At 39.6% G+C, this 13838-nt stretch overlaps 1 protein-coding gene across 9 annotated transcripts in view; it reads left to right on the forward strand.

Moving 5' to 3' along the window:
• The window catches only part of Ehbp1 (EH domain binding protein 1), a 265866-nt gene that overhangs the window by 149502 nt on the left and 102526 nt on the right, over positions 1 to 13838 (forward strand). For all 9 annotated transcript variants that reach the window (XM_045137250.1, XM_045137248.1, XM_045137249.1 and 6 more), the window contains 2 exons: positions 8881 to 9059; positions 9700 to 9748. In XM_045137250.1, the coding sequence (XP_044993185.1) occupies positions 8881 to 9059; positions 9700 to 9748 (228 nt within the window). The remainder of the gene's footprint in view (positions 1 to 8880; positions 9060 to 9699; positions 9749 to 13838) is intronic.

Below are 13838 nucleotides of genomic sequence, written 5' to 3' on the forward strand. Positions count from 1 at the left end.
TCAAAATATAAAGCAATACTCATTAATTAAAAAAAAATACTTATTTGAGAGAACAGGGTGAGATTGGACACACCAGGGCCTCTGCCACTACAAACACACTCCAGATGCATGTGCCGCTTTGTGTCTCTGGCTGTATATGGGAGCTGGGAAATTGAGCCCATTAATCTTGATGTAGACTTTTTGACGCAGGCACTCATCTTGTAGGCCAGGCTCCTCATGGGGACGATGCTAGCTTGACCAGTGTGTACCACCACATCCAGCTTCTCAAGCAGAGGCTTGTATTGCTCTAAGATAATCTGAATATCCTATAACCTCATAAGCTAATGCATTCACACTTCCTGGTTTCCAAACTTACTGCAGAGTTTCAAGCGTCAAAGCAGTGTGTTCTTACAGGTGTGTAAGATAGCGTTCGGGCACACATGCCTTTCAAGTAGTGTCAGTGCTTCTCAGCAGTAGAGTCAAGACTGTTCAGTGGATGAAGAACCAAATAAAGATGTGCCGTTACCTAACCCAGTATGCAAAAAATTAGTTCAAGTAAATCAAAGACCCAAATGTAAAGGCTAAATAAAACATATAATTCTAAGTAAACATGGGGCAGTAGTTTCACAACATTGAATTTGGGGATGATTTCTTGGATATCACACAAAAGTCCCAGACAACAATAGCAAAAATAACCAAAATTGACCATAAAAATTGAAAATGTTTGTGTATCAAAGTACACAACACAGTGAATAGTATAAAATAGTAGTAAGGGACTAACACCCAAATAATAGAGAACTCCTAAAATTGAATAAGAAATATCCATTTAAAAATAGGCAAATATTGAATATACATTTTTCAAATAAAAACAAATGGCCAGAAAGTAGTTATATGAAAGATGGTTAATACCACTAAGTCATAGGAAATGCAAGTCAAAATCACAATGAGATAACCACCTTGAATGTATTAAAATTACTCTAGTCTAAAAATGTGGAAAACAGTATGGTAACTCCTCAAAAAATTAAAAATGAAATTACCATATTACATAGCAAACTCATTCTACATGTGTCCCCAAAAGAATTGAAAACAAAGTTGAGAAGAGATATTTGAACACCAAGACTTTAGCAGCATGTGTTCACATAGCTACAGCATTGAAATAACCTAAAATGTCTGTCAGCAAATGGACAAGTAAAATGCAGTATAAAGTGCAATGTCACATTTTTAAAAGGAAAGAAATTCTCACAAATGCTGCAACATGAATGAACTTTGAGAACCTTTTTTAAAAATGTTATTTTATTTTACATGTATCATAACAGGTTATACACTGTTATCTCCTTGCCATAACTTGGGTTATGGTTCTCACTGTGGGGTCATGGAGGCCTCAGTCAGTTCCTCGGGGTTGGCAGGACTGGCTCATGGTTTGCCTACCCACTCTGCGGCTCTTAAACTCTTTGTCCCCTCTTGTGTGGTATTCCTGCAGTCATGGCAGAGTTTTTGGCAGTCGGATTTAGTTTTTGAGTTCTTTGTAGCCTCTGAATTTCTGCTTTCATAGGTTTTGAGTATTCTAAGTGTCTGAACCATCACCCTGGAGCTAGTTGTCAGGCTAGCAGTGAGAGCAGTGTTCATGGTGTTAGTTCCTCTGCAGTTTCTCCTGGGCCCTGACAGATGCAGAGAACGAACCTTTTATTTAAAAAAAAAAAAAAGAATTCCAGGTCAGCCTGGGCTAGAACAAGACCCCACCTTGCAAAAAAAACAAGACAAAATTATTTATTTGCAAGGAGAGAATGATAGAGAAAGACAGATAGAAGGGCGTGCCAGGGCCTCCAACAGCTGCAAATGAACTCCGTGTGCCACTTTGTGCATCTGGCTTTACATGAGTTTGACTCTTAGGCTCTTCAAGCAAGCACCTTGCCACTGAGCTGTCTCTCCAACTGTGAGAACCTTGTTTTATGCTGAGAGAAAAAGCAAGTCACAAAAAGATAAACATTGTAGAGTTTCACGTATGTTAGGTACCTGGTATAATTAGTATAATAGACACAAAGCATTGTGCTAGGGTGTAGCTCATACGTAAAGATCTTACCTTGTGTGTGCAAGACCCTCGGTTTGGTCTCTAGCACCTTACACATAGATGCATGCACACACACACACACACCCAGAAAGATACTTGCTCAGCCGTATACGGAGGAGGGAATGGAGTTATGCTTAATGGACATGGGAGGGTTTTTTCATTTTGTAAGGTGAAAAGCATTCTGGGGATGGGTAGTGGTTTGGTTCTACCATCGTCTGAGTATGCAACTGCTTAATTGTACACTTAAAAATTACCAAGACAGTAAATACTAGGCTATATTTATTTACCATCATAAAATATTAAGAATTACTGAGGATCACAAATAACACTTGCTTATGTGAGTTTCACTTATTACTAGTTGGTATTTAAAACAATAATTTAAGAGAGACCAACTCATTTAAAATTACCATAGTAAGTTATTATACAAATAGTATATTTTCATGATAAAATGTCTATAATTTTCAAATATTTAGTGAGCATGGTGGCTTTTTCTTTTCCACTTTTTGCTAGTCTGATACATAGTTGGGAAGATGAATAGTGTGTGTGTTTGTATGATTTGTTGGGGATCAACATCAACTCTAGGCCTCAGTCAAGCATACTGAATACACACTGTACCAGCCAATAAAGAAAAATTTAATAGAACTTCAGAATAATTGGGAATTGTTTTCTTTGATGTGATACTGAAATTTGTAAGTGATAGTTTGTTACATGGAATGTGAAGTCTGTATTGGTCTCTGGCATGTTCAGCTCCATCTCTTACTGATACGTGTTTTTATGATATCAAGCATTGTCCATTTGAAAAAATATTGATATCCAAACTCACATAAATCACCTAGACATAGGTCGCATTGTGATATATAAAAAACCATTAATAGCACCACTGATCTTTAGATTAAGTCTGTCTTCTCCACTGCTTTTATATGTGGATTTAATTCTTGCCATTTCTATTACACATAATTCTTAAATGTATTTGGTCTTGTTTCTGTTTTATTTTATACTTCCATTTTTTTAATATTTTTGATTATACAGGCTATATATGTGTATAGTAGTCTGCTATCTGAATAGGTCACAAGTTCAAACCCTGTTGTTATTGATGACCATTTAGAATTGGAAATGTGTGAACAGTGCTGCCCTGGACATTTCTGCACACATATTCCTTTCTGTGTGTGCAAGGACATAAACCTAGAAATTGTTGAGTCATGGGATAGAGATATCTTCAAATTTAACATAATAGATATTACCAGGTTTTTAAAAATATTTTATTTGTTGGGGGTGGAGAGAATGGGCATGCCAGGTCCTCTAGCCACTGCAAATGAACTGTAGACACATACTCTACCTTGTGCATCTGGCTTATGTGCTACTGGGGAATTGAACTTGGATCCTTAGGCCTCATAGGTAAGCAACTTAACCACTAAGCTATCCCTCCAGCCCATTACCAGTTTTTTTTTTTTTAATGAACCCTATGTAAAAGTTCCTTTGCTCCACATCCTTGCCAACACTTAGTAATTTTAATTTTAATTTTTAAAGAATTTGTGGGAGGCAGAAACAGGAGGATCACAGTGCGTTTGAGACCACCCTAAGACTACAGAGTGAATCCCAGGTCAGCCTGAACTCGAGTGAGACCCTACCTTGAAAGAAATAAGAAAAGAAAAAAAATAAATAAAAGATTTAAAAAATTTTGGCTCTCTAAAGACAAACTGTGTATTAGTTAGTACCTTTGCAGTTTTCTAAATACTAATGTGATAGATATTTTTATTCTGCTTGTATCTTTTTGTTTTCTTTTTGCTTTTTAAAAATACATATATTTATTTGTTTTTATTTACTTATTTGACAGAGAAAGGGGAGGGGAGAGAGAATGGCTATGCCAGGGCCTCCAGCCACTACAAACAAACTCCAGATGTTTGTGCTCCCTTGTGCATCTTGGGTGGCTTACGTGGGTCCTGGGGAATTGAACCTGGGTCCTTTGGCTTTGCAGGCAAATGCCTTAACTGCTAAGCCATCCCTCTAGCCCAATACTTCTTTTTTTTTTTTTAAACTAGATTTGGATTTTGTTGCACATTCAATTAAAAAATTAAAAAGGCACATTCAGTTTTTCCTCATTATTCTATAGTTGGCCTTAAATTTTCCTGCTGTTTTTAAAAGGTATGTTTGTGTTTTCTGGCTTTTTAAAACTGTGTTCTGAAAGAAAGTAGTTATGTTTATCGAAGTGAAACATACTTCCTGTTATTATTTTAATGGCCACATCTTCTGATTATCTGGTAGCACCGTAACAAATTTCACTCTTACTGTCAGGATAAGCAAAGTAACTTAAATCAAAACTCTTTGGGAAAGAAATAGAAAGAGGAGAGGAGAAAGAAGGGGAGGGAGAGGGAGAGGAAAATAGTGTAGATGCAAATGTTGTTCTCACCAGAGCTGGTCGTTTTGGCCTGCCTCAGGCTGCCATTTGTCCAGCTCTTCATTCATGACTTGCAGTATTGGGAGGAAGACCTAAAGAGCCAGCAGTGGAAAGACCGGAATACCTGATAGCTTTCGCGGTCCTGGTACCGACTCACTGCAGTGGGCTGAACTGGCTCTTCTTCCATTTCCAGCCAAAGAAAATAAAATCCAACAAAATGCAAAAAGGAGTTTGTCAACGGAACACTCCCAAGTTTTAAATTGTCTGGATACATTACCTTTGTTTTGTTTTTGCTTCTGGTTTTATTTGTGGTGGTGGCGCTGAGTCCCAGTCTTGCCATTTTGATCATGGTGGCCTCTAACTCAGCGATCCTCCCCCCTCAGCCCCCGGCGTGCCTGGGATAACCAGGAAGGGCACGCCTGTGTGTTGAATCAATTTATTGTAGACAGTGCAGCATCTAAACTCTGGGGGTAGGCTTACTAAGGTGCTTGCCAGAAACATATATTTCTTATAAACGCGCAGTGTCTCTTAGGCGGGCAGGGCTTGGCATGGGAAGGCCTTGGCATAGACCCCAGCCGGCTGCGCCTTTCCTCCGCAGGTGCAGCTTCCTCGTAGTCTGGAAATATTTATTAGTTGCTGCCTCAGCATACCTGTGAAGGTGAAACAGTATATTATGCAAAGGCTTTGTTTAACGTTGTATGTGACACCTGACAGGTGCTCAGTATGAACTAATAAAAAAACTCAAAACGGTTTTTTGGCATGTATGTAAAGAATATATGGCATGTGATGGGTGTGTAATGTATGCACTCTTATGTGCCCTATGGGCATGTGTACAGAGCCCAGAGAAGAACTTGGTTTTTTTTTCTTATCCATCCGTTTCCTTGAGACGGTCACTCACCTCAGAGGTGCCGGTTTTGGAGGATTTTTGGTTTTGGGGTTTGCTTGCTTTTGTTTTAGCCAACAAGCCCCAGCGATTCTCCAGTCTTCCCCACTACCTGGGTTTACAGACCGTACAGCCATGCCTACGTGTTTACGTGGGACTTGGGAAGTCAGTCTCGGGTGGTCACAGTCCCCCAGGCACTCACGAGTAGCTAAGATGCTCAAAGTGGAAATGATGATCTGTATGGCTGTAGCCTGGAGGTGGAGAAATGGGGTTAAGGCAGCAATGAATGGAGGTTTTGGGGAATAGTGAGTTGCTCTAGAAAGTAAATGCATTAACAATTCTATGTTTTGGCCTGGCGTGGTGGCGCACGCCTTTAATCCCAGCACTCAGGAGGCAGAGATAGGAGGATCGCCGTGAGTTCAAGGCCACCCTGAGACTCCATAGTGAATTCCAGGTCAGCCTGGGCCAGAGTAAGACCCTACCTCAAAAAAACAAAAATTATATGTTTACTATGCAGAAAAGTTTTGACACATTTTCTAAGTTCTTGAGAACCATTAGAGGCATTAGCTATGTGTAAGAAGGTCCAGGTGGTCGGACAGTGAGTCAGACAAGGAGAGAGTTTGGAGGAAGGAAAACCATGAGGAAGATTTTGCAGTAGTGAAGGCACAAGGAGAGAATTAAACTATTACAACCATGGCATGAATAGCATAAGTGCCTGGGAATTAACTCGTAAATGATGGTAGGTGAAGGGAAGATTCAAAAGTGATTCTGGGAGCTGGAGAGATGATTAGCGGTTAAGGTTCTTGCCTGCAAAGCCTAAGGACCTAGGTTTGATTCCTCAGTACTCACATAAAACCAGATGCACAAGGTAGCGCATACATCTGGAGATCATTTGCCAGTAGCTAGTTTAAAGTCTAGACACTCAGGACAGTAGCGGCATCATTTTCAAACACGTGAAATGAAAACGAGCCAGTTACAAGGAAGAAAGTATAATTTTGAATACCGAGTTCAAATTTCATGTGGCAGAAAGGATAGCCAGGTGACAATGTCCAGTGACACAATGGGGTCATCCGTATAGATGCGGCAGTGGGGTCCTCAAGGAGTGGACAGAAAGGACTCTTGAGAGCACGGCCATGCGCTGTGTCTGGAAGAAGCGACAGCCAGTGCTCGCGGCTATTAAAATGTGGGCAGCTTTGTAGCAAGTTGCTTGGTAAACTTTTCTGAAAGAGTTGCTGTTCCTCTTGGAAGAATAATTTGGTGGCTTTATTATCTTTGAAAGTTGGTCTCTATCATTGGTGGACAAATGCTGGCATTTTCCCTTGTTTTTGGAAAGCACTAAATTGCCGCGTCACGTACAGCTTGTTTCTAGTCACCGAGGACTGTCCGCCCCGCGTCTGCATGCAGACTATGAAGATGTCGGCAGCACTCATACACCCAGACGATATGCCGTGATCACAGTCTCCTCCCACCACCTCCCAGCCCCCGCTCCTCGCTACCCTCCCCCGAGTCCCTCCCCGACGTTGATGTCGGTTCTTCCCCCTCCTGCTATGCAGGTCTTGGGTAGGTGGCCTCAGCCACTGTGCGGTCACGAGGCCATGAACACTGCGCGGGCGTCTGAAATACGGCATTGCAGGCGCGCCTCCCATTCCTTTGGCTGCGTCACCATGAGATAGTTGCACATGACACATATTGTAACCTCCCTTCACAGACGAGGAAACGAAGATAAACCAAATACATTGCCACAGACTATTTCACCGAGTCACATATCGACAATTTATAAGCGATTTGTTAGTTCCTTTGTGAGCTTGTATAGGGTATCTCCTGAAAGGGCAGCGGTTGTGGGATGGATTTAATTGTTACCCTACTTTAATCTTCTTTTCTTCCAAGCCAGTGTGACCATTTATGGGGCTTGTGCTTTCGTCTTTTCTTCAACTGAATGCTTTCTTTTTGGTGAAAGTAGTTAGTTTTCCTTAATACGTGGGTTTCGATCAGAACAAATTCAAATTTTGCTTAGCCTTTTTTTGTATTGGACCCTCCTAAAGACAGGGACATATTCAAAGTTATAATGGCATGGTATGTTTTAAATGAATTGGTAAAACGATCATTGCAGTTTATCTATCTGAGGTATGTATAACATACCTTAACAGAAAGTTCCTACATTGGGAAATCACCTTTTACCTACTTTTTTATATTAAGTAAAACTGATCTAAATTTGTTGGTTTTTATCATCAGGGAACTTTCCAGCCTGTACTTTGTTGAGGTGAATATTTGAAGCAGAGTGCTTTGCCAGGTTCATTGTGATTTCTGTGATGACTTGTTAGTCTGACAGTTAGCGAAAAGGAGGACATACTTATTTGGTGATTGTCTGTCTTCTCGCAGAGATCATAATTACGCGGTTGATGGTGTTCTCTGCTTGCCACTAACCCACTTTTGTCAAGTGGGGGCATCATTGGTCTTTCCTTAAATAAGCGTTATGGTAAGAACAGATTTCTGGTCAAATTCAAATGATACACTAGGAGTAGATTATTGTTTGCCTTTTGCTGTTTTTACATGGCTTCTGTTTTATGTTAATTTTATTACTATATTCAATAGTTTTAGTTAAAAGTAAGCCTAAAGTCTAGGAATATTTGGTAAGCTTCTTTACAGCTTTCAGTTGCATTAGCCTCCTCAGTTACCATCACAAAATATAGTTGTTCAATATCAGAAAATATGACTTTATCATAAAAGTTTAGAATTAAAATATTATAATATAGTCTAAGTTGGCATTGCAGTTTTAACTCTTTGGGCAAAGAGGATAGTGTATACTTCAGATTTAAAAGACACATGTGCAGCTAACTCACCTACTATTCAGAAAACAGCCCTCAGTGATAATTAGAAGCTATTTTAAGCATGTCCAGAATCTATGCTGTTGTGTGATATCGTTTCTAACACCTGGTGCTATTAACTAAAACTACTTTTACGATCATCACATTCATATTGTAAGTATGTATATATGCATGTATATCATCATGTTTCTTTAAAATGCATATGTGATTATTGTATTTCATAAATTTACTATGGTTTTGATCCTTCCTCTACAAGTGTTTCTCAGTACATAAAAACAATTTGTAGCACTCCAATTAGTCCTACAGTTAGCTTCAAAATACATTATTTTAATTATAGTTTAATCATTTTAATAAAAAGGAAGCATATTTGTACATGGTTGCATTTGGGAAGCTTTTGGGGGGGTTAAGGGTTACATATATATTCACCCTTAAGTATTTAAATATGTTTAACTTGATGTTTACCTTCAATAAGCTCTTGGCTTATTTTTTATCTGTAAGTTTAAAGTCTTGCATATCTACATCTTTGTCAGGCAAAATGCTATGGGCTAAACTAAAGATAATGACTGAAGATGTATGTCTCCCTCTTAGAGGTAACAGTTTTCATGGATGGACAGATTTGAAGAACCTAAACTGACATCAAAGGTTTCAAAAGATCTAGTTAGGTCAATTAATGTTCATTTTCTTCTTCCATTAAATTCTTCTAATGTTTTACTTTTTTCTTTTATTTTAGCCAAGCCCTATGCCAAGTCCTGTTTTAGGGCAAAAGCCAAATGCTAGTCAATCATTGCTTGTATGGTGCAAAGAAGTTACAAAAAACTACCGGGGAGTGAAAATCACCAATTTTACTACTTCATGGAGAAATGGTTTATCTTTTTGTGCAATATTACACCACTTTAGACCAGACTTAATGTAAGTAGAAATATTCTCTATTCTCGATTAATTTATAAATAATAGACAGTCTAAAAGAATGTAAAATGAGCTCTTAGCATATATTCTGAAATACTTTTCCTTTTTGTCTCTTTTCTTTAGTTTTCTTTTTTCCAACTTTACCACTTGCTGTTTTGAAAGATGTGCCAGTAAAAGTTCTTTCCTTACTACTAGAAACATTTTGTTTTCTGCAGTTAAAAAACACGATTTAGTTTTCTCCTTAATCTTAAACAAAACACTGACCTTAGATTATTATGAAAAGTTTTCTGCTTGTGAAATGAAGAGATGGGTAGGTGGCTCGCTCTTTGTACATTAGCACTAAGGGGTTGCCTCGAGTTGCATTTGGAAGTCAAAGGCCGTCCATGGTCCCTGCTTTAACTGCTTTCTTCAGTAAAGTGCTTCGGACAGTAAACACTGTTGGTGTCTAAAACAGGTAATCGTCACTGTTGGTGTATATATTTATTGCCTTAATTGTCTACACTGTTAGTTTTGTTACTCGCATGGCTGTGAAGTTGCTAAACTTTGATATTTTTGAATATCAAATTTTTAGACTCAGTCTTACAAACAGCTATTTTCATCAAACAGTATATATACCCACTGTGCCATTTCTCCCCTCTTTTAGTGACTACAAGTCTCTGAATCCTCAAGATATTAAAGAGAACAACAAAAAGGTAAAAATTGTGGGAGGGACTTTGTTTCAGTTTTGGCTTCACTGTAGGTTTTTATTAATATGAAGAATGCACGGGGTTCTGGCCAGGTGGGAAGTACATAACTACAGCTGCGCAATGCTGTCTGCTGCGGGCAGGTTACATAGATGCGGGATCTACTGCGGCTTGCCATGGACTTTAAGATCATAAGTGTGAGCCGGGCGTGGTGGCGCACACCTTTAATCCCAGTACTCGGGAGGCAGAGGTAGGAGGATGTCCATGAGTTTGAGGCCACCCTGAGACTACATAGTGAATCCCAGGTCAGCCTGGGCTAGAGTGAGACCCTACCTCAAAAAAATCAAAAAAAATAAAAAAAATCATAAGTACCAGGCTACCAATGGATTATAATGTATGTATAACCCTCCTTACCTGTAAAATATTCATCACGGCATATTGCTTTTATTCTACGATTTAGCTTTTGAAAAATGTTCCCAAAACTGCTGCACCTTAGATGTTATGTAAGTTAGAAAAAAGCAGGAAGGCAAATAAAGGCAGGAACCCAATGAGTAAGCAAGGAAACGTATGTAAGCTTGTAAAAGCAAAAAGAATAAGCATTGATTGTTTTTCACTGACAAGCTCCATGTATTATCACTATGTACATGTATAATTAACAGGCTGGGATAAGCGCTTTCCAACTGATGAGTGAGGGTGTGGGGGGCTTGTCGGCCTTTGGTGCCGCTTCATAGGACTGACTCGCCAGAGCCCACTTGGCGTGTGGGTGTTTGCCCAGCGCGCAGTGCACCGTGCGTGATTTTCTCACGTGAGGAGGGAGGCCCCGAGTTCTTCACGACGTAGATACTCAGTGTTTGCACTGAATTGATTTCCTCAACTACAAAGGAAAAAATTGTTATCGCTGTCTTAGAATAGGAGTTACTAACCTGTGAGTAGAACTTAGCAAGTCCTGAACAAGGTTGGGAAAAATACGCTTTCCATTATATATCTTGTGTATAATTCTCTAATGAAACTCTAGCACTTGGTTCAGTTGTAACTTTAGGCCACAAACAATGGCAGGTTTATTCATACCCGAGACTCTACTGCCTTTACTGATCAGATACTTTCATTGCGTACTACATTTGTTGATTTCTACAAATACCATTTAAGTTTCTCACACTTTCAAAATTATATTAATTACTGACTGGGTCTGGTGGCTCAGGCCTGTAGGATTAGGAGCTTGAGGTCAACCTGGGCCACATGAGACTCCATCTTCAAAATGAAAATAATAGGCACTTTGGAGATGGCGCAGCAGTTAAAGGCACTTGCTTGCAAAGCCTGCTGACTAGCCCCAGCCCCAGTCTGGGCTCAGAGTCTAACTACCCAAATAAAGCCAGATATAAAAGCTAGCTCAAATGTCTGGCATTCTTTTGCAATGGTGAGGGAACCTGGTACAAATATCTGTATCTATACATGCATGTCTTATCAGTCACCAGTGGATTAGGATTGTGCTCATTTGTAACTCCAGCCATTGAAGAGGCTGAGGTAGAAAGACCCTGTGAACAATAGAACACCAAATGATTATTTTCTCTGGTAACTGATTTTGGCGTGTACATGTGCATCATGGGGAGTGGGGTGAGGCACGCACGTGCATGGCACGGGCGTGGCGTCAGTCCTCACCAGCCATCTCTTTTGAGGCAGGATCTCTTGTTCACTGCTGCGCATGCCAAGCTGGCTGGCCCAAGAGCTTCCGGGAGCCTCCAGTTTCCACTGCCCATCTTGCAGTGGAGTGCTGGGAAAGCGGATACACGCCACTGTGCCCGACTCGAGATGGTTTCTAGAAACCCCGACTCAGATCCTCACACTTGCACAGCAGGAGCCGTCTCCCCAGCCCAGTTATTACCAAGTGCAGCTTTCAATTTGCGACTGAAAATTTTGAAAGAGACATATGACTGATCTTACCTTACCTTATGTATTTCTAAATGATACAGGGGATTTCATTAAGATTTAAGCCACCCATTACATACTTTTTCAGAAGCTTAATAATGGTGAGTATATTACTGCATAGACAAGAATAGCCCATTGAAAGTTTTTTCCCGGGGCTAATGATGTAACTAAGTGGTAGAGTGAGTGCTTAGCAAGGCCCTGCTCAAATCCCCAAATCTCAGATCTTCTAGAGCAAATAATCATGATTTTTAGAAAGGTTTTTGTTGCCTTTTTTTTTTTTTTTTTTTTGGATGTAGGGTCTCCCTTTAGCCCATGCTGACCTGGAATTAACTCTGTAGCCTCAGGCTGGCCTCTAACTCCCAGCAGTCCTTCTACCTCAGCCTCCTGGATGCTAGAATTAAAGGTACACCACCACACATGGCTAGAAAGGCTTTCATTGTTGATTTATCTGTTCATTATACTGTTAGACGCATGGTAACCTACACTGTTCTTAACATTTCATCACTGTCTGATGTCTACATTGAGTATCTTTGTTGCTGCCCAAAGATTGTTCCCAGCTTCACAATGCTCTTTCTGATAACCCCTGTGAACTTTTGATTGGACTTAAAGCAGTAAGAAACCACATCTTAAGTTCCACTGGTACGCATAGCATAATTGACAGTGATACGTCCTTAGCTGACTTAATGACACTTTGAATGAATAAAATGTCTTCTTTCAGGGAAGGGAGAACTCCCTTTTTAAATTTTTTTAAATTTATGTGAAATAAATAGAGCAAAAGTGAGAACGGGCACAGTAGGGCCTCGTGACACTGCAGAGGAACTCCCGATGCACGTGCCACTTTGTGCAGCTGGCTTTACATGGGTACCGGGGTATCGAACCCAGGCCCTCAGGCTTTGCAAGCAAGAACCTTTACCCACAGAGTCATCTCTCCAGCCCCACTTCTTTTTCTACACAGATAACTAAAAAGACAGAACATGGACGAACACAGGAGAAGTTAGCCTATGGCAAATTTTTGTGTTCTTGTTGTTGTTTGGGTGGCTTCATTTATTTACTTATTTATTTGGTACAATTAGTGTGGAGAAAATGAATTGCTACATGAAGCAAAATACCAACAAGAGTTTCCTCACAAGGAAGCTAATCATTTTTTCATGTTTGCTAAAAGTTGAGTATAAAAGGTATTTACTTGTGACGTCAGATCTTAAGCAATATGCCAGTGCTTTAGATAATAGGAAATGTTTACAATACTGCCTATGGTGCTTTTCCTGATGGTATGCAATTGATGACTGTCAATCAAGTTATCTTGACACACAAAGAGGAAAATGACTCTAATTTTCCTTAAACATGTGAAATAACAAACAAGCCTCTGCCTGCACACCACCTGAGCCGTTCTCGCTGGTAAACATTTGAGGCACCTGTGTTACAAAGCTTAATGCTGTGAAAATTGAAGAGGTTTCATCCTCACAATTTCTCATTTTCTTTCTTTATTATTGCACAACATTGGCTAAACAACAGGAAGCATGCAGATTTAACTCAAATGTAGAAAGGTACTTTAACATGTTACCACGAAAGACAGATTCCTCTAAAATTGCTAAATAATTTCATAACCTTTCCTTTAAGGAAAACATTAAACTGTGTTTCTAAATGTCGGTTATTAGGAAGAATAGACATTTTAACACCCTAAAGCAAGAATATATTTACAGAGCCCTTCCTTTTGCTGAGAGAATCGAAACCCTGAGCCACGCTTTTCATGCTTCCTAGCAACCCAGTTCTGTTTTCAAGGGTTAGCTCGGGGTAGTAATAATTAATTGTAAATTGAGAAACAGCTCTGATGCTTCAGAACTAGAAAAACCTGACATGCCACAGCCATTTAAAGGCTAACAAAAACAACACAAGGCAGCCTCACATCCTCAGCTCCTTTGTATGCTCAAAACACCCATTCTTTCCAAAATGTTGAGGTGAAAATAAGGCCTCGCTTCTCATTATGAAAATCAGTCTTTAACTGAACATTTACAAATGTTTCTGTTTCTAAGATGAAATAGCGTTTGTTTGAATTCGATATCAGGTAATTTGTAGTTACTTTTTGGGCTTACATAGCTGTACTTTTTCTTTCTTTTCTGCAAATCACCGTAATTACATGACTGTGGAAAAGGAAGGTTGTGAGAATAGCACTGCTCAA

The sequence above is a fragment of the Jaculus jaculus genome, chromosome 18 (genome assembly GCF_020740685.1).
Source record: "Jaculus jaculus isolate mJacJac1 chromosome 18, mJacJac1.mat.Y.cur, whole genome shotgun sequence".
Taxonomy (NCBI): Eukaryota; Metazoa; Chordata; class Mammalia; order Rodentia; family Dipodidae; genus Jaculus; species Jaculus jaculus.